General features: G+C 51.2%; 1 protein-coding gene across 3 annotated transcripts in view; it reads left to right on the top strand.

Annotated features, from left to right (window-relative positions):
- Positions 1-20011, top strand: part of LOC115205682 (E3 ubiquitin-protein ligase SH3RF3) — a 58790-nt gene that overhangs the window by 3180 nt on the left and 35599 nt on the right. Inside the window, exon 2 of one of the 3 annotated variants that reach the window (XM_029771916.1) lies at positions 2665-2736. The exons of 1 other annotated variant lie outside the window; for it this stretch is intronic. In XM_029771916.1, coding sequence (XP_029627776.1) covers positions 2725-2736 — 12 coding nt within the window. In that variant the 5' untranslated portion in view covers positions 2665-2724. Of the gene's footprint in view, positions 1-2185; positions 2737-20011 lie in introns of those variants that run through there. One more of the 3 variants, XM_029771917.1, reaches the window with a different exon arrangement.

Raw genomic sequence — 20011 nt, 5'->3', positions numbered from 1 at the left:
CAGTGATGATCCATGGCACAAAGCCTCCAGTGGGGATCCATAGCACGGAGCCTGCAGTGACGATCCATGGCATGGAGCCCGTAGCGACAGTCCCCAGTCCGGAACCTCCTGAGACGGCCTACAGTCCGGAACCTCCTGAGACGGCCTGCAGTCCGGAACCTCCTGAGACGGCCTGCAGTCCGGAACCTCCTGAGACGGCCTGCAGTCCGGAACCTCCTGAGACGGCCTGCAGTCCGGAACCTCCTGAGACGGCCTGCAGTCCGGAACCTCCTGAGACGGCCTGCAGTCCGGAACCTCCTGAGACGGCCTGCAGTCCGGAACCTCCTGAGACGGCCTGCAGTCCGGAACCTCCTGAGACGGCCTGCAGTCCGGAACCTCCTGAGACGGCCTGCAGTCCGGAACCTCCTGAGACGGCCTGCAGTCCGGAACCTCCTGAGACGGCCTGCAGTCCGGAACCTCCTGAGACGGCCTGCAGTCCGGAACCTCCTGAGACGGCCTGCAGCCCAGAGTCTTCAGCGACGGTCTGCAGTCCAGAGTCTTCAGCAACGGTCTGCAGTCCAGAGTCTTCAGCAACGGTCTGCAGTCCAGAGTCTTCAGCATTGGTCTGCAGTCCAGAGTCTTCAGCGAGGGTCTGCAGCCCAGAGTCTTCAGCGAGGGTCTGCAGCCCAGAGTCTTCAGCGAGGGTCTGCAGCCCAGAGTCTTCAGCGAGGGTCTGCAGCCCAGAGTCTTCAGCGAGGGTCTGCAGCCCAGAGTCTTCAGCGAGGGTCTGCAGCCCAGAGTCTTCAGCGGCGGCCTGCAGTCCAGAGTCTTCAGCGGCGGCCTGCAGTCCAGAGTCTTCAGCGGCGGTCGGCAGTTCAGCGCCTCCGGCGATGATCCACGGTCTGGTTCCTCCGGCGACACAGAAGCGGGGGGATCAGCAGGCAGAGTGGGGGCTATGCCCCAAACCAGAGCCGCCGCCAAGAATAGATGCCCACCCGGACCCTCCCCTATAGGTTCAGGTTTGCGGCCGGGAGTCCGCACCTTTGGGGGGGTACTGTCACGCCCTGACCTGAGAGAGATGGTTATTTCTCTACTTTGTTAGAATGCCCACCCCACACCCTGACCTATGTCATTATATTTCTATGTTTTGGCCGGGTATGGTTTCAAATCAGAGGCAGCTGTCTATCATTGTCTCTGATTGGGAACCATACTTACGCAGCCTTTTCCCACCTGTGTTTGTGGGGAGTTGTTTTCTGTTTTGTGTTCCTGTACCTGACAGAACTGTGTGCTTTTGTTTACCTTTGTTATTTTTGTTCAAGTGTTTGTTTGATTTAAATAAATTATCATGAACACGTGCCACGCTGCATCTTGGTCACCTCTCTATGACGATCGTTACATCTACGCTGACCTTTTTTATACTGAACAAAAATATAAAGACAACGTGTAAGGTGTTGGTCCCATGTTTCATAAACTGATATAAAAGATCCCATATTTTTTTTCCATACACACACAAATCTTATTTCTCTCAAATGAAAATTTTTCCTTTGTCAAGATAATCCATCCACCTGACAGGTGTGGCATATCAAGAAGCTGATTAAACAGCATGATCATTACACATGTGCACCTTGTGCTGGGGACAATAAAAGGCCACTTTAAAATATGCAGTTTTGTCACACAACATAATGCTACAGATGCCTCAAGTTTTTATTGTGTAATTGGCATGCTTAGTGCAGGAATGTCCACAAGAGAAAATTAAATGTTAATTTCTCTACCATAAGCCGCCTCCAACGTTGTTTTAGAGAATATTGTATTGTAACCACGCCGGCCCAGGACCTCCGGCTTCTTCACCTGTGGGATCGTCTGAGACTAGCCACACGGACAGCTAATGAAACTTCGGAGTATTTCTTTCTGTAATAAAGCTGGAAGGTTGCTGGAACAAATCCCCGAGCTGACAAGGTAAAAATCTGTCATTCTGCCCCTGAGCAAGGCAGTTAATCCACTGTTCCCCGGGCGCCGAAGACGTGGATGTCGATTAAGGCAGCCCCCCATACCTCTCTGATTCAGAGGGGTTGGGTTAAATGCGGAAGACACATTTTAGTTGAATACATTCAGTTGGACAACTGACTAGGCATCACCCTTTCCCTTTCCCCTTTGTGTGGGAAAAACTCATTCTGATTGGCTGGACCTAGCTCCCAAGTGGGTGGGCCTATGCCCTACCAGGCCCACACATGGCTGCTCCCCAGCCCAGTCATGTGAAATCTATAGATTAGGGCCTCATTTATTTATTTCAGTTGATTTCATTATATGAATTGTAACTCATTAAAAGGAATTTAGGAATAACTTTTTTTTGAGGTGGGAGATATGAAAGCTAGAATATTTTTTTTTAGGTACACTGATACTCCAGGTCGCACAGCAAAATATTTAGATAATAATATGTGAGTAAAATGGTCACACTGCAGAGTCCTGCAACCTCCTTCTCATTGATTGCTGCCAGCTGACCTACCCTTTAAGATAATGAGTTTGATTAAATAGAAACATCACTGCTCTACCCTGCAATTATACATGTCAGAGAGGGAGAGAATCATGTAGAAACTGCCGATGTAGACTCATGCTCTCAGGCAGGGATAAAGAGGAGGAGGAGGAGGAGGAGGAGCACCCCACTGTTTCTCTGTTGATCCCTCACAGGAGGAGTAGAAAGAGGAGGACGAGAAGGGTCCAGAGCGCCCCTCTGTGTTGATCCCTCACATGATGACGATGGTGAGTCACTCTGTAGAGTCAGTTATATAACAAAACCTCTCATCTCTCTCCTCTCTCCCTCTCTCATTCCCGATCCTCCTCTCTCTCTTTCTTTCCCTCTTTCTCTCCCTCCCTCTCATCTCTTTCTCACTCCCTCTTTCTCTCCCTCTCTCTCTTGTCTGCCTGAGAGCTCCTTCCTCTTCACTGAGCAGGTAATACTCCTTCACATTGCTGTGCCAATAATAGCAGACAAGCCTAGTCCTTCCTTCCTTCCTTCCTTCCTTCCTTCCCAACCAGCTAAACAGAAGGAGGTTGTTGATGTTACGTGTGTTTTCTTCCCACCTCAGCACTAAGTTGTGATGTCATGATGTTGATGGTGGTATTATAGGAAGTAAGGATGTAAAGGAAGTAAAACAATCTTTAACATTGCAGTTAATTTAACATTAATGTTATACAGTACGGGCTTCATAATCAGAGAACCAGCATTACCAACATTATCAACATGTCAACAACGGCTATAAAATGCTATGAGGCTGTCTGTGGAGAACAGTTTATTTATTGTCCTATTTCTTTGCCAGATCTGATTTGTGTGAGTGCCAGTCATGTTTGGGATGACAACCAAAGGAAGAGGAGTTGGCGTATGAAGCACAAACAAACAGATCTGTGCTAATAGTCACTAACAGTTTAACAGTTGCTAAGAAGTTACCTGCTGCTAACAGTTGACTTGTTGTGTTGCTGGAGATGGTATGAGATTCAGTTCAAGTGGTGAGATAGTAGGAACACTCTGCCAGGCTGTGTTTCTATAGGTGTGATGCTAATAGCCTGGGTCTGGAACACTCTGCCAGGCTGTGTTTCTAGAGGTGTGATGCTAATAGCCTGGGTCTGGAACACTCTGCCAGGCTGTTTTTCTAGAGGAGTGATGCTAATAGCCTGGGTCTGGAACACCCTGCCAGGCTGTGCTTCTGGAGGTGTGATGCTAATAGCCTGGGTCTTGAACACTCTGCCAGGCTGTGTTTGTATAGGTGTGATGCTAATAGCCTGGGTCTGGAACACTCTGCCAGGCTGTGTTTCCAGAGGTGTGATGCTAATAGCCTGGGTCTGGAACACTCTGCCAGGCTGTGTTTCTAGAGGTGTGATTCTAATAGCCTGGGTCTGGAACACCCTTCCAGGCTGTGTTTCTATACATGTGATGCTAATAGCCTGGGTCTGGGAAACTCTGCCAGGCTTTGTTTCTAGAGGTGTGATGCTAATAGCCTGGGTCTGGAACACTCTGCCAGGCTGTTTTTCTGAGGTGTGATACTAAAAGCCTGGGTCTGGAACACCCTGCCAGGCTGTGTTTCTATAGGTGTAATGCTAATAGTCTGGGTCTGGAACACCCTGCCAGGCTGTGTTACTAGAGGTGTGATGCTAATAGCCTGGGTCTGGAACACCCTGCCAGGCTGTGTTTCTGGAGGTGTGATGCTAATAGCCTGGGTCTGGAACACCCTGCCAGGCTGTGTTTCTGGAGGTGTGATGCTAATAGCCTGGGTCTGGAACACTCTGCCAGGCTGTGTTTCTAGAGGTGTGATGCTAATAAGCCTGGGTCTGGAACACCCTGCCAGGCTGTGTTTCTAGAGGTGTGATGCTAATAGCCTGGGTCTGGAACACCCTGCCAGGCTGTGTTTCTAGAGGTGTGATGCTAATAGCCTGGGTCTGGAACACCCTGCCAGGCTGTGTTTCTAGAGGTGTGATGCTAATAGACTGGGTCTGGAACACCCTGCCAGGCTGTGTTTCTATAGGTGTGATGCTAATAGCCTGGGTCTGGAACACCCTGCCAGGTTGTGTTTCTAGAGATGTGATGCTAATAGCCTGGGTCTGGAACACCCTGCCAGGCTGTGTTTCTATAGGTGTGATGCTAATAGCCTGGGCCTGGAACACCCTGCCAGGCTGTGTTTCTGGAGGTGTGATGCTAATAGCCTGGGTCTGCAACACTTTGCCAGGCTGTGTTTCTAGAGGTGTGATGCTAATACCCTGGGTCTGGAACACTCTGCCAGGCTGTTTTTCTAGAGGTGTGATGCTAATAGCCTGGGTCTGGAACACCCTGCCAGGCTGTGTTTCTAGAGGTGTGATGCTAATAGCCTGGATCTGGAACACCCTGCCAGGCTGTGTTTCTATAGGTGTGATGCTAATAGTCTGGGTCTGGAACACTCTGCCAGGCTGTGTTTCTAGAGGTGTGATGCTAATAGCCTGGGTCTGGAACACCCTGCCAGGCTGTGTTTCTAGAGGTGTGATGCTAATAGCCTGGATCTGGAACACCCTGCCAGGCTGTGTTTCTATAGGTGTGATGCTAATAGTCTGGGTCTGGAACACTCTGCCAGGCTGTGTTTCTAGAGATGTGATGCTAATAGACTGGGTCTGGAACGCCCTGCCAGGCTATGTTCTGGAGGTGTGATGCTAATAGCCTGGGCCTGGAACACCCTGCCAGGCTATGTTTCTGGAGGTGTGATGCTGATAGCCTGGGTCTGCAACACTTTGCCAGGCTGTGTTTCTAGAGGTGTGATGCTAATAGCCTGGGTCTGGAACACCCTGCAAGGCTGTGTTTCTATACTTGTGATGCTAATAGCCTGGGTTTGTAACACCCTGCCAGGCTGTGTTTCTAGAGGTGTGATGCTATTAGCCTGGGTCTGGAACACCCTGCCAGGCTGTGTTTCTGGAGGTTTAATGCTAATAGCCTGGGTCTGGAACACCCTGCCAGGCTGTGTTTCTAGAGGTGTGATGCCAGTAGCCTGGGTCTGGAACACCCTGCCAGGCTGTGTTTCTATACGTGTGATGCTAATAGCCTGGGTCTGCAACACTTTGCCAGCCTGTGTTTCTAACATGTGATGCTAATAGCCTGGGTCTGGAACACCCTGCCAGGCTGTGTTTCTATAGGTGTGATACGAATAGCCTGGGCCTGGAACACCCTGCCAGGCTGTGTTTCTGGAGGTGTGATGCTAATAGCCTGGGTCTGCAACACTTTGCCAGGCTGTTTTTCTAGAGGTGTGATGCTAATAGCCTGGGTCTGGAACACTCTGCCAGGCTGTTTTTCTAGAGGTGTGATGCTAATAGCCTGGGTCTGGAACACCCTGCCAGGCTGTGTTTCTAGAGGTGTGATGCTAATAGCTTGGATCTGGAACACCCTGCCAGGCTGTGTTTCTATAGGTGTGATGCTAATAGTCTGGGTCTGGAACACTCTGCCAGGCTGTGTTTCTAGAGATGTGATGCTAATAGCCTGGGTCTGGAACACCCTGCCAGGCTATGTTCTGGAGGTGTGATGCTAATAGCCTGGGCCTGGAACACCCTGCCAGGCTATGTTTGTGGAGGTGTGATGCTAATAGCCTGGGTCTGCAACACTTTGCCAGGCTGTGTTTCTAGAGGTGTGATGCTAATAGCCTGGGTCTGGAACACCCTGCAAGGCTGTGTTTCTATACGTGTGATGCTAATAGCCTGGGTCTGGAACACCCTGCCAGGCTGTGTTTCTATACGTGTGATGCTAATAGCCTGGGTCTGGAACACCCTACCAGGCTGTCTTTCTAGAGGTGTGATGCTAATAGCCTGGGTCTGGAACACCCTGCCAGGCTGTGTTTCTAGAGGTGTGATGCTAATAGCCTGGTTCTGGAACACCCTGCCAGGCTGTGTTTCTGGAGGTGTGATGCTAATAGCCTGGTTCTGGAACACCCTGCCAGGCTGTTTTCTGGAGGTGTGATGCTAATAGCCTGGGTCTGGAACACCCTGCCAGGCTGTGTTTCTATAGGTGGAATGCTAATAGCCTGGGTCTGGAACACCCTGCCAAGCTGTTTTTCTAGAGGTGTGATTCTAATAGCCTGGGTCTGGAACACCCTGCCAGGCTGAGTTTCTATAGCTGTGATGCTAATAGCCTGGGTCTGGAACACCCTGCCAGGCTGTGTTTCTAGAGGTGTGATGCTAATAGCCTGGTTCTGGAACACCCTGCCAGGCTGTGTTTCTGGAGGTGTGATGCTAATAGCCTGGGTCTGGAAAACCCTGCCAAGCTGTCTTTCTAGAGGTGTGATTCTAATAGCCTGGGTCTGGAACACTCTGCCAGGCTGTGTTTCTATACGTGTGATGCTAATAGCCTGGGTCTGCAACACTTTGCCAGCCTGTGTTTCTAGAGGTGTGATGCTAATAGCCTGGTTCTGGAACACCCTGCCAGGCTGTGTTTCTGGAGGTGTGATGCTAATAGCCTGGTTCTGGAACACCCTGCCAGGCTGTGTTTCTGGAGGTGTGATGCTAATAGCCTGGGTCTGGAACACCCTGCCAGGCTGTGTTTCTATAGGTGGAATGCTAATAGCCTGGGTCTGGAACACCCTGCCAAGCTGTTTTTCTAGAGGTGTGATTCTAATAGCCTGGGTCTGGAACACCCTGCCAGGCTGTGTTTCTAGAGGTGTGATGCTAATAGCCTTGTTCTGGAACACCCTGCCAGGCTGTGTTTCTGGAGGTGTGATGCTAATAGCCTGGTTCTGGAACACCCTTCCAGGCTGTATTTCTGGAGGTGTGATGCTAATAGCCTGGGTCTGGAACACCCTGCCAGGCTGTGTTTCTATAGTTGGAATGCTAATAGCCTGGGTCTGGAAAACCCTGCCAAGCTGTTTTTCTAGAGGTGTGATTCTAATAGCCTGGGTCTGGAACACCCTGCCAGGCTGTGTTTCTGGAGGTGTGATGCTAATAGCCTGGGTCAGGAACACCCTGCCAAGCTGTCTTTCTAGAGGTGTGATTCTAATAGCCTGGGTCTGGAACACCCTGCCAGGCTGTGTTTCTAGAGGTGTGATGCTAATAGCCTGGGTCTGGAACACCCTTCCAGGCTGTGTTTCTATACGTGTGATGCTAATAGTCTGGGTCTGGAACACCCTGCCATGCTGTGTTTCTAGAGGTTTGATGCTAATAGCCTGGGTCTGGAACACTCTGCCAGGCTGTGTTTCAAGAGGTGTGATGCTAATAGTCTGGGTCTGGAACACTCTGCCAGGCTGTGTTTCTATAGGTGTGATGCTAATAGCCTGGGTCTGGAACACCCTGCCAGGCTGTGTTTCTATAGGTGTGATGCTAATAGCTTGGGTCTGGAAAACCCTGCCAGGCTGTGTTTCTAGAGGTGTGATGCTAATAGCCTGGGTCTGGAACACCCTGCCAGGCTGTGTTTCTGGAGGTGTGATGCTAATAGCCTGGGCCTGGAACACCCTGCCAGGCTGTGTTTCTGGAGGTTTGATGCTAATAGCCTGGGTCTTGAACACCCTGCCAGGCTGTGTTTCTAGAGGTGTGATGCTAATAGCCTGGGTCTGGAACACCCTGCCAGGCTGTGTTTCTATAGGTGTGATGCTAATAGCCTGGGACTGGAACACCCTGCCAGGCTGTCTTTCTAGAGGTGTGATGCTAATAGCGTGGGTCTGGAACACCCTGCCAGGCTGTGTTTCTAGAGGTGTGATGCTAATAGCCTGGGTCTGGAACAACCTGCCAGGCTGTGTTTCAAGAGGTGTGATGCTAATAGCCTGGGTTTGGAACACCCTGCCAGGCTGTGTTTCTATACGTGTGATGCTAATAGCCTGGGTCTGCAACACTTTGCCAGCCTGTGTTTCTAGAGGTGTGATGCTAATAGCCTGGGTCTGGAACACCCTGCCAGGCTGTGTTTCTATAGGTGTGATACTAATAGCCTGGGCCTGGAACACCCTGCCAGGCTGTGTTTCTGGAGGTGTGATGCTAATAGCCTGGGTCTGCAACACTTTGCCAGGCTGTGTTTCTAGAGGTGTGATGCTAATAGCCTGGGTCTGGAACACTCTGCCAGGCTGTTTTTCTAGAGGTGTGATGCTAATAGTCTGGGTCTGGAACACTCTGCCAGGCTGTGTTTCTAGAGATGTGATGCTAATAGCCTGGGTCTGGAACACCCTGCCAGGCTATGTTCTGGAGGTGTGATGCTAATAGCCTGGGCCTGGAACACCCTGCCAGGCTATGTTTGTGGAGGTGTGATGCTAATAGCCTGGGTCTGCAACACTTTGCCAGGCTGTGTTTCTAGAGGTGTGATGCTAATAGCCTGGGTCTGGAACACCCTGCAAGGCTGTGTTTCTATACGTTTGATGCTAATAGCCTGGGTCTGGAACACCCTGCCAGGCTGTGTTTCTATACGTGTGACGCTAATAGCCTGGGTCTGGAACACCCTACCAGGCTGTCTTTCTAGAGGTGTGATGCTAATAGCCTGGGTCTGGAACACCCTGCCAGGCTGTGTTTCTAGAGGTGTGATGCTAATAGCCTGGTTCTGGAACACCCTGCCAGGCTGTGTTTCTGGAGGTGTGATGCTAATAGCCTGGTTCTGGAACACCCTGCCAGGCTGTTTTCTGGAGGTGTGATGCTAATAGCCTGGGTCTGGAACACCCTGCCAGGCTGTGTTTCTATAGGTGGAATGCTAATAGCCTGGGTCTGGAACACCCTGCCAAGCTGTTTTTCTAGAGGTGTGATTCTAATAGCCTGGGTCTGGAACACCCTGCCAGGCTGAGTTTCTATAGCTGTGATGCTAATAGCCTGGGTCTGGAACACCCTGCCAGGCTGTGTTTCTAGCGGTGTGATGCTAATAGCCTGGTTCTGGAAAACCCTGCCAGGCTGTGTTTCTGGAGGTGTGATGCTAATAGCCTGGGTCTGGAAAACCCTGCCAAGCTGTCTTTCTAGAGGTGTGATTCTAATAGCCTGGGTCTGGAACACTCTGCCAGGCTGTGTTTCTATACGTGTGATGCTAATAGCCTGGGTCTGCAACACTTTGCCAGCCTGTGTTTCTAGAGGTGTGATGCTAATAGCCTGGTTCTGGAACACCCTGCCAGGCTGTGTTTCTGGAGGTGTGATGCTAATAGCCTGGTTCTGGAACACCCTGCCAGGCTGTGTTTCTGGAGGTGTGATGCTAATAGCCTGGGTCTGGAACACCCTGCCAGGCTGTGTTTCTATAGGTGGAATGCTAATAGCCTGGGTCTGGAACACCCTGCCAAGCTGTTTTTCTAGAGGTGTGATTCTAATAGCCTGGGTCTGGAACACCCTGACAGGCTGTGTTTCTAGAGGTGTGATGCTAATAGCCTTGTTCTGGAACACCCTGCCAGGCTGTGTTTCTGGAGGTGTGATGCTAATAGCCTGGTTCTGGAACACCCTTCCAGGCTGTATTTCTGGAGGTGTGATGCTAATAGCCTGGGTCTGGAACACCCTGCCAGGCTGTGTTTCTATAGTTGGAATGCTAATAGCCTGGGTCTGGAAAACCCTGCCAAGCTGTTTTTCTAGAGGTGTGATTCTAATAGCCTGGGTCTGGAACACCCTGCCAGGCTGTGTTTCTGGAGGTGTGATGCTAATAGCCTGGGTCAGGAACACCCTGCCAAGCTGTCTTTCTAGAGGTGTGATTCTAATAGCCTGGGTCTGGAACACCCTGCCAGGCTGTGTTTCTAGAGGTGTGATGCTAATAGCCTGGGTCTGGAACACCCTTCCAGGCTGTGTTTCTATACTTGTGATGCTAATAGTCTGGGTCTGGAACACCCTGCCATGCTGTGTTTCTAGAGGTTTGATGCTAATAGCCTGGGTCTGGAACACTCTGCCAGGCTGTGTTTCTAGAGGTGTGATGCTAATAGCCTGGGTCTGGAACACTCTGCCAGGCTATGTTTCAAGAGGTGTGATGCTAATAGTCTGGGTCTGGAACACTCTGCCAGGCTGTGTTTCTAGAGGTGTGATGCTAATAGCCTGGGTCTGGAACACCCTGCCAGGCTGTGTTTCAAGAGGTGTGATGCTAATAGCCTGGGCCTGGAACACCCTGCCAGGCTGTGTTTCTATACGTGTGATGCTAATAGCCTGGGTCTGCAACACTTTGCCAGCCTGTGTTTCTAGAGGTGTGATGCTAATAGCCTGGGTCTGGAACACCCTGCCAGGCTGTGTTTCTATAGGTGTGATACTAATAGCCTGGGCCTGGAACACCCTGCCAGGCTTTGTTTCTGGAGATGTGATTCTAATAGCCTGGGTCTGGAACACCCTGCCAGGCTGTGTTTCTATAGGTGGAATGCTAATAGCCTGGGTCTGGAACACCCTGCCAAGTTTTTTTTCTAGAGGTGTGATGCTAATAGCCTGGGTCTGAAACACTCTGCCTGGCTGTGTTTCTATAGGTGTGATGCTAATAGCCTGGGTCTGGAACACCCTGCCAGGCTGTGTTACTAGAGGTGTGATGCTAATAGCGTGGGTATGGAACACTCTGCCAGGCTGTGTTTCAAGAGGTGTGATGCTAATAGTCTGGGTCTGGAACACTCTGCCAGGCTGTGTTTCTATAGGTGTGATGCTAATAGCCTGGGTCTGGAACACCCTGCCAGGCTGTGTTTCTATAGGTGTGATGCTAATAGCTTGGGTCTGGAAAACCCTGCCAGGCTGTGTTTCTAGAGGTGTGATGCTAATAGCCTGGGTCTGGAACACCCTGCCAGGCTGTGTTTCTGGAGGTGTGATGCTAATAGCCTGGGCCTGGAACATCCTGCCAGGCTGTGTTTCTGGAGGTTTGATGCTAATAGCCTGGGTCTTGAACACCCTGCCAGGCTGTGTTTCTAGAGGTGTGATGCTAATAGCCTGGGTCTGGAACACCCTGCCAGGCTGTGTTTCTATAGGTGTGATGCTAATAGCCTGGGACTTGAACACCCTGCCAGGCTGTCTTTCTAGAGGTGTGATGCTAATAGCGTGGGTCTGGAACACCCTGCCAGGCTGTGTTTCTAGAGGTGTGATGCTAATAGCCTGGGTCTGGAACAACCTGCCAGGCTGTGTTTCAAGAGGTGTGATGCTAATAGCCTGGGTCTGGAACACCCTGCCAGTCTGTGTTTCTGGAGGTGTGATGCTAATAGCCTGGGTCTGGAACACCCTGCCAAGCTGTCTTTCTACAGGTGTGATTCTAATAGCCTGAGTCTGGAACACCCTGCCAGGCTGTGTTTTTAGAGGTGTGATGCCAGTAGCCTGGGTCTGGAACAACCTGCCAGGCTGTGTTTCTATACGTGTGATGCTAATAGCCTGGGTCTGGAACACCCTGCCAGGCTGTCTTTCTAGAGGTGTGATGCTAATAGCCTGGTTCTGGAACACCCTGCCAGGCTTTGCTTCTGGAGGTGTGATGCTAATAGCCTGGGTCTGGAACACCCTGCCAAGCTGTCTTTCTAGACGTGTGATTCTAATAGCCTGGGTCTGGAACACCCTGCCAGGCTGTGTTTCTAGAGGTGTGATGCTAATAGCCTGGGTCTGGAACACCCTTCCAGGCTGTGTTTCTATAGGTGTGATGCTAATAGCCTGGGTCTGGAACACCCTGCCAGGCTGTGTTTCTAGAGGTGTGATGCTAATAGCCTGGGTCTGGAACACTCTGCCAGGCTGTGTTTCTAGAGGTGTGATGCTAATAGCCTGGGTCTGGAACACCCTGCCAGGCTGTGTTTCTATAGGTGTGATGCTAATAGCTTGGGTCTGGAAAACCCTGCCAGGCTGTGTTTCTAGAGGTGTGATGCTAATAGCCTGGGTCTGGAACACCCTGCCAGGCTGTGTTTCTGGAGGTGTGATGCTAATAGCCTGGGCCTGGAACATCCTGCCAGGCTGTGTTTCTGGAGGTTTGATGCTAATAGCCTGGGTCTTGAACACCCTGCCAGGCTGTGTTTCTAGAGGTGTGATGCTAATAGCCTGGGTCTGGAACACTCTGCCAGGCTGTGTTTCTATAGGTGTGATGCTAATAGCCTGGGACTTGAACACCCTGCCAGGCTGTCTTTCTAGAGGTGTGATGCAAATAGCGTGGGTCTGGAACACCCTGCCAGGCTTTGTTTCTAGAGTTGTGATGCTAATAGTCTGGGTCTGGAACACTCTGCCAGGCTGTGTTTCTAGAGATGTGATGCTAATAGCCTGGGTCTGGAACACCCTGCCAGGTTGTGTTTCTATACGTGTGATGCTAATAGCCTGGGTCTGCAACACTTTGCCAGGCTGTGTTTCTAGAGGTGTGATGCTAATAGCCTGGTTCTGGAACACCCTGCCAGGCTGCGTTTCTGGAGGTGTGATGCTAATAGCCTGGTTCTGGAACACCCTGCCAGTCTGTGTTTCTGGAGGTGTGATGCTAATAGCCTGGGTCTGGAACACCCTGCCAAGCTGTCTTTCTACAGGTGTGATTCTAATAGCCTGGGTCTGGAACACCCTGCCAGGCTGTGTTTTTAGAGGTGTGATGCCAGTAGCCTGGGTCTGGAACAACCTGCCAGGCTGTGTTTCTATACGTGTGATGCTAATAGCCTGGGTCTGGAACACCCTGCCAGGCTGTCTTTCTAGAGGTGTGATGCTAATAGCCTGGTTCTGGAACACCCTGCCAGGCTTTGCTTCTGGAGGTGTGATGCTAATAGCCTGGGTCTGGAACACCCTGCCAAGCTGTCTTTCTAGACGTGTGATTCTAATAGCCTGGGTCTGGAACACCCTGCCAGGCTGTGTTTCTAGAGGTGTGATGCTAATAGCCTGGGTCTGGAACACCCTTCCAGGCTGTGTTTCTATAGGTGTGATGCTAATAGCCTGGGTCTGGAACACCCTGCCAGGCTGTGTTTCTAGAGGTGTGATGCTAATAGCCTGGGTCTGGAACACTCTGCCAGGCTGTGTTTCTAGAGGTGTGATGCTAATAGCCTGGGTCTGGAACACCCTGCCAGGCTGTGTTTCTATAGGTGTGATGCTAATAGCTTGGGTCTGGAAAACCCTGCCAGGCTGTGTTTCTAGAGGTGTGATGCTAATAGCCTGGGTCTGGAACACCCTGCCAGGCTGTGTTTCTGGAGGTGTGATGCTAATAGCCTGGGCCTGGAACATCCTGCCAGGCTGTGTTTCTGGAGGTTTGATGCTAATAGCCTGGGTCTTGAACACCCTGCCAGGCTGTGTTTCTAGAGGTGTGATGCTAATAGCCTGGGTCTGGAACACCCTGCCAGGCTGTGTTTCTATAGGTGTGATGCTAATAGCCTGGGACTTGAACACCCTGCCAGGCTGTCTTTCTAGAGGTGTGATGCAAATAGCGTGGGTCTGGAACACCCTGCCAGGCTGTGTTTCTAGAGGTGTGATGCTAATAGCCTGGGTCTGGAACAACCTGCCAGGCTGTGTTTCAAGAGGTGTGATGCTAATAGCCTGGGTCTGGAACACCCTGCCAGGCTGTGTTTCTATACGTGTGATGCTAATAGCCTGGGTCTGCAACACTTTGCCAGCCTGTGTTTCTAGAGGTGTGATGCTAATAGCCTGGGTCTGGAACACCCTGCCAGGCTGTGTTTCTATAGGTGTGATACTAATAGCCTGGGCCTGGAACACCCTGCCAGGCTGTGTTTCTGGAGGTGTGATGCTAATAGCCTGGGTCTGCAACACTTTGCCAGGCTGTGTTTCTAGAGGTGTGATGCTAATAGCCTGGGTCTGGAACACTCTGCCAGGCTGTTTTTCTAGAGGTGTGATGCTAATAGCCTGGGTCTGGAACACCCTGCCAGGCTGTGTTTCTAGAGGTGTGATGCTAATTCTTGGATCTGGAACACCCTGCCAGGCTTTGTTTCTATAGGTGTGATGCTAATAGTCTGGGTCTGGAACACTCTGCCAGGCTGTGTTGCTATAGATGTGATGCTAATAGCCTGGGTCTGGAACACCCTGCCAGGTTGTGTTTCTATACGTGTGATGCTAATAGCCTGGGTCTGCAACACTTTGCCAGGCTGTGTTTCTAGAGGTGTGATGCTAATAGCCTGGTTCTGGAACACCCTGCCAGGCTGCGTTTCTGGAGGTGTGATGCTAATAGCCTGGTTCTGGAACACCCTGCCAGTCTGTGTTTCTGGAGGTGTGATGCTAATAGCCTGGGTCTGGAACACCCTGCCATGCTGTCTTTCTACAGGTGTGATTCTAATAGCCTGGGTCTGGAACACCCTGCCAGGCTGTGTTTCTAGAGGTGTGATGCTAATAGCCTGGGTCTGGAACACCCTTCCAGGCTGTGTTTTTAGAGGTGTGATGCCAGTAGCCTGGGTCTGGAACAACCTGCCAGGCTGTGTTTCTATACGTGTGATGCTAATAGCCTGGGTCTGGAACACCCTGCCAAGCTGTCTTTCTAGACGTGTGATTCTAATAGCCTGGGTCTGGAACACCCTGCCAGGCTGTGTTTCTAGAGGTGTGATGCTAATAGCCTGGGTCTGGAACACCCTTCCAGGCTGTGTTTCTATAGGTGTGATGCTAATAGCCTGGGTCTGGAACACCCTGCCAGGCTGTGTTTCTAGAGGTGTGATGCTAAAAGCCTGGGTCTGGAACACTCTGCCAGGCTGTGTTTCTAGAGGTGTGATGCTAATAGCCTGGGTCTGGAAAACCCTGCCAGGCTGTGTTTCTTGAGGTGTGATGCTAATAGCCTGGGCCTGGAACACCCTGCCAGGCTGTGTTTCTGGAGGTTTGATGCTAATAGCCTGGGTCTTGAACACCCTGCCAGGCTTTGTTTCTAGAGGTGTGATGCTAATAGACTGTTTCTGGAAGACCCTGCCAGGCTGTGTTTCTATAGGTGTGATGCTAATAACCTGAGTCTGGAACACCCTTCCAGGCTGTGTTTCTGTACGTGTGATGCTAATACCTTGGGTCTGGAACACCCTGCCAGGCTGTGTTTCTAGAGGTGTGATGCAAATAGCCTGGGTCTGGAACACCCTGCCAGGCTGTGTTTCTGGAGGTGTGGTGCTAATAGCCTGGGTCTGGAACACCCTGCCAGGCTGTGTTTCTGGAGGTGTGATGCTAATAGCCTGGGTCTGGAACACCCTGCCAGGCTGTGTTACTAGAGGTGTGATCCAAATAGCCTGGGTCTGGAACACCCTTCCAGGCTGTGTTTCTGTACGTGTGATGCTAATAGCCTGGGTCTGGAACACCCTGCCAGGCTGTGTTTCTAGAGGTGTGATGCAAATAGCCTGGGTCTGGAACACCCTGCCAGGCTGTGTTTCTAGAGGTGTGATGCTAATAGCCTGGTTCTGGAACACCCTGACAGGCTGCGTTTCTGGAGGTGTGATGCTAATAGCCTGGTTCTGGAACACCCTGCCAGTCTGTGTTTCTGGAGGTGTGATGCTAATAGCCTGGGTCTGGAACACCCTGCCAAGCTGTCTTTCTACAGGTGTGATTCTAATAGCCTGGGTCTGGAACACCCTGCCAGGCTGTGTTTCTAGAGGTGTGATGCTAATAGCCTGGGTCTGGAACACCCTTCCAGGCTGTGTTTCTATACGTGTGATGCTAATAGCCTGGGTCTGGAACACCCTGCCAGGCTGTGTTTCTAGAGGTGTGATGCTAATAGCCTGTGTCTGGAAAACCCTGCCAGGCTGTGTTTCTGGAGGTGTGATGCTAATAGCCTGGGTCTGGAACACCCTGCCAGGCTGTGTTTCTGGAGGTGTGATGCTAATAGCCTGGGTCTGGAACACTCTGCCAGGCTGTGTTTCTAGAGGTGTGATGCTAATAACCTGGGTCTGGAACACCCTTCCAGGCTGTGTTTCTGTACGTGTGATGCAAATAGCCTGGGTCTGGAACACCCTGCCAGGCTGTGTTACTAGAGGTGTGATCCAAATAGCCTGGGTCTGGAACACCCTGCCAGGCTGTGTTTCTGGAGGTGTGGTGCTAATAGCCTGGGTCTGGAACACCCTGCCAGGCTGTGTTTCTGGAGGTGTGATGCTAATAGCCTGGGTCTGGAACATTCTGCCAGGCTGTGTTTCTAGAGGTGTGATGCTAATAGCCTGGGACTGGAACACCCTGCCAGGCTGTGTTTCAAGAGGTGTGATGCTAATAGCCTGGGTCTGGAACACCCTGCCAGGTTGTGTTTCTATAAGTGTGATGCTAATAGCCTGGGTCTGCAACACTTTGCCAGGCTGTGTTTCTAGAGGTGTGATGCTAATAGCCTGGTTCTGGAACACCCTGCCAGGCTGCGTTTCTGGAGGTGTGATGCTAATAGCCTGGTTCTGGAACACCCTGCCAGTCTGTGTTTCTGGAGGTGTGATGCTAATAGCCTGGGTCTGGAACACCCTGCCAAGCTGTCTTTCTACAGGTGTGATTCTAATAGCCTGGGCCTGGAACACCCTGCCAGGCTGTGTTTCTAGAGGTGTGATGCTAATAGCCTGGGTCTGGAACACCCTTCCAGGCTGTGTTTCTATACGTGTGATGCTAATAGCCTGGGTCTGGAACACCCTGCCAGGCTGTGTTTCTAGAGGTGTGATGCTAATAGCCTGGGTCTGGAACACTCTGCCAGGCTGTGTTTCTAGAGGTGTGATGCTAATAGCCTGGGTCTGGACAACTCTGCCAGGCTGTGTTTCAAGAGGTGTGATGATAATCGCCTGGGTCTGGAACACCCTGCCAGGCTGTTTTTCTAGAGGTGTGATGCTAATAGCCTGGGTCTGAAACACTCTGCCTGGCTGTGTTTCCATAGGTGTGATGCTAATAGCCTGGGTCTGGAACACCCTGCCAGGCTGTGTAACTAGAGGTGTGATGCAAATAGCCTTGGTCTGAAACACCCTGCCAGGCTGTGTTTCTGGAGGTGTGATGCTAATAGCCTGGGTCTGGAACACCCTGCCAGGTTTTGTTTCTGGAGGTGTGATGCTATTATCCTGGTTCTGGAACACTCTGCCAGGCTGTGTTTCTAGAGGTGTGATGCTAATAACCTGGGTCTGGAACACCCTGCCAGGCTGTGTTTCTAGAGGTGTGATGCTAATAGCTTGGGTCTGGAACACCCTGCCAGGCTGTGTTTCTATAGGTGTGATGCTAATAGTCTGCGTCTGGAACACTCTGCCAGGCTGTGTTTCTAGAGGTGTGATGCTAATAGCCTGGGTCTGGAACACCCTGCCAGGCTGTGTTTCTATAGGTGTGATGCTAATAGTCTGGGTCTGGAACACTCTGCCAGGCTGTGTTTCTAGAGATGTGATGCTAATAGCATGGGTCTGGAACACCCTGCCAGGCTATGTTCTGGAGGTGTGATGCTAATAGCCTGGGCCTGGAACACCCTGCCAGGCTGTGTTTCTGGAGGTGTGATTCTAATAGCCTGGGTCTGCAACACTTTGCCAGGCTGTGTTTCTAGAGGTGTGATGCTAATAGCCTGGGTCTGGAACACCCTGCCAGGCTGTGTTTCTATACGTTTGATGCTAATAGCCTGGTCTGTAACACCCTGCCAGGCTGTGTTTCTAGAGGTGTGATGCTATTAGCCTGGGTCTGGAACACCCTGCCATACTGTGTTTCTGGAGGTTTAATGCTAATAGCCTGGGTCTGGAACACCCTGCCAGGCTGTGTTTCTAGAGGTGTGATGCCAGTAGCCTGGGTCTGGAACACCCTGCCAGGCTGTGTTTCTATACGTGTGATGCTAATAGCCTGTGTCTGGAACACCCTGCCAGGCTGTGTTTCTAGAGGTGTGATGCTAATAGCCTGGGTCTGGAACACTCTGCCAGGCTGTGTTTCTAGAGGTGTGATGCTAATAGCATGGTTCTGGAACACCCTGCCAGGCTGTGTTTCTAGAGGTGTGATGCTAATAGCCTGGGTCTAGAAAACCCTGCCAGGCTGTGTTTCTGGAGGTGTGATGCTAATAGCCTGGGCCTGGAACACCCTGCCAGGCTGTGTTTCTGGAGGTTTGATGCTAATAGCCTGGGTCTTGAACACCCTGCCAGGATTTGTTTCTAGAGGTGTGATGCTAATAGCCTGGGTCTGGAACACCCTGCCAGGCTGTGTTTCTATAGGTGTGATGCTAATAACCTGGGTCTGGAACACCCTTCCAGGCTGTGTTTCTGTACGTGTGATGCTCATAGCCTGGGTCTCGAACACCCTGCCAGGCTGTGTTTCTAGAGGTGTGATGCAAATAGCCTGGGTCTGGAACAACCTGCCAGGCTGTGTTACTAGAGATGTGATCCAAATAGCCTGGGTCTGGAACACCCTGCCAGGCTGTGTTTCTGGAGGTGTGGTGCTAATAGCCTGGGTCTGGAACACCCTGCCAGGCTGTGTTTCTAGAGGTGTGATGCAAATAGCCTGGGTCTGGAACAACCTGCCAGGCTGTGTTACTAGAGATGTGATCCAAATAGCCTGGGTCTGGAACACCCTGCCAGGCTGTGTTTCTGGAGGTGTGGTGCTAATAGCCTGGGTCTGGAACACCCTGCCAGGCTGTGTTTCTGGAGGTTTGATGCTAATAGCCTGGGTCTTGAACACCCTGCCAGGATTTGTTTCTAGAGGTGTGATGCTAATAGCCTGGGTCTGGAACACCCTGCCAGGCTGTGTTTCTATAGGTGTGATGCTAATAACCTGGGTCTGGAACACCCTTCCAGGCTGTGTTTCTGTACGTGTGATGCTCATAGCCTGGGTCTGGAACACCCTGCCAGGCTGTGTTTCTAGAGGTGTGATGCAAATAGCCTGGGTCTGGAACAACCTGCCAGGCTGTGTTACTAGAGATGTGATCCAAATAGCCTGGGTCTGGAACACCCTGCCAGGCTGTGTTTCTGGAGGTGTGATGCTAATAGCCTGGGTCTGGAACACCCTGCCAAGCTGTCTTTCTACAGGTGTGATTCTAATAGCCTGGGTCTGGAACACCCTGCCAGGCTGTCTTTCTAGAGGTGTGATGCTAATAGCCTGGGTCTGGAACACCCTTCCAGGCTGTGTTTCTATACGTGTGATGCTAATTGCCTGGGTCTGGAACACCCTGCCATGCTGTGTTTCTAGAGGTGTGATGCTAATAGCCTGGGTCTGGAACACTCTGCCAGGCTATGTTTCAAGAGGTGTGATGCTAATAGTCTGGGTCTGGAACACTCTGCCAGGCTATGTTTCAAGAGGTGTGATGCTAATAGTCTGGGTCTGGAACACTCTGCCAGGCTGTGTTTCTAGAGGTGTGATGCTAATAGCCTGGGTCTGGAACACCCTGCCAGGCTGTGTTTCTATAGGTGTGATGCTAATAGCCTGGGTCTGGAACACCCTGCCAGGCTGTGTTTCTAGAGGTGTGATGCTAATAGCCTGTGTCTTGAACACCCTGCCAGGCTGTGTTTCTATACGTGTGATGCTAATAGCCTGGGTCTGCAACACTTTGCCAGGCTGTGTTTCTAGAGGTGTAATGCTAATAGTCTGGTTCTGGAACACCCTGCCAGGCTGTGTTTCTGGAGGTGTGATGCTAATAGCCTGGTTCTGGAACACCCTGCCAGGCTGTGTTTCTGGAGGTGTGATGCTAATTGCCTGGTTCTGGAACACCCTGCCAGGCTGTGTTTCTAGAGGTGTGATGCTAATAGCCTGGGTCTGGAACACCCTTCCAGGCTGTGTTTCTATACGTGTGATGCTAATAGCCTGGGTCTGGAAC

The sequence above is a fragment of the Salmo trutta genome, chromosome 13, assembly GCF_901001165.1.
Source record: "Salmo trutta chromosome 13, fSalTru1.1, whole genome shotgun sequence".
In the NCBI taxonomy this organism is placed as follows: Eukaryota; Metazoa; Chordata; class Actinopteri; order Salmoniformes; family Salmonidae; genus Salmo; species Salmo trutta.
The sequence above is the reverse complement of the archived record's forward strand: the minus strand, read 5'-3'. Positions and strand labels throughout refer to the sequence as shown.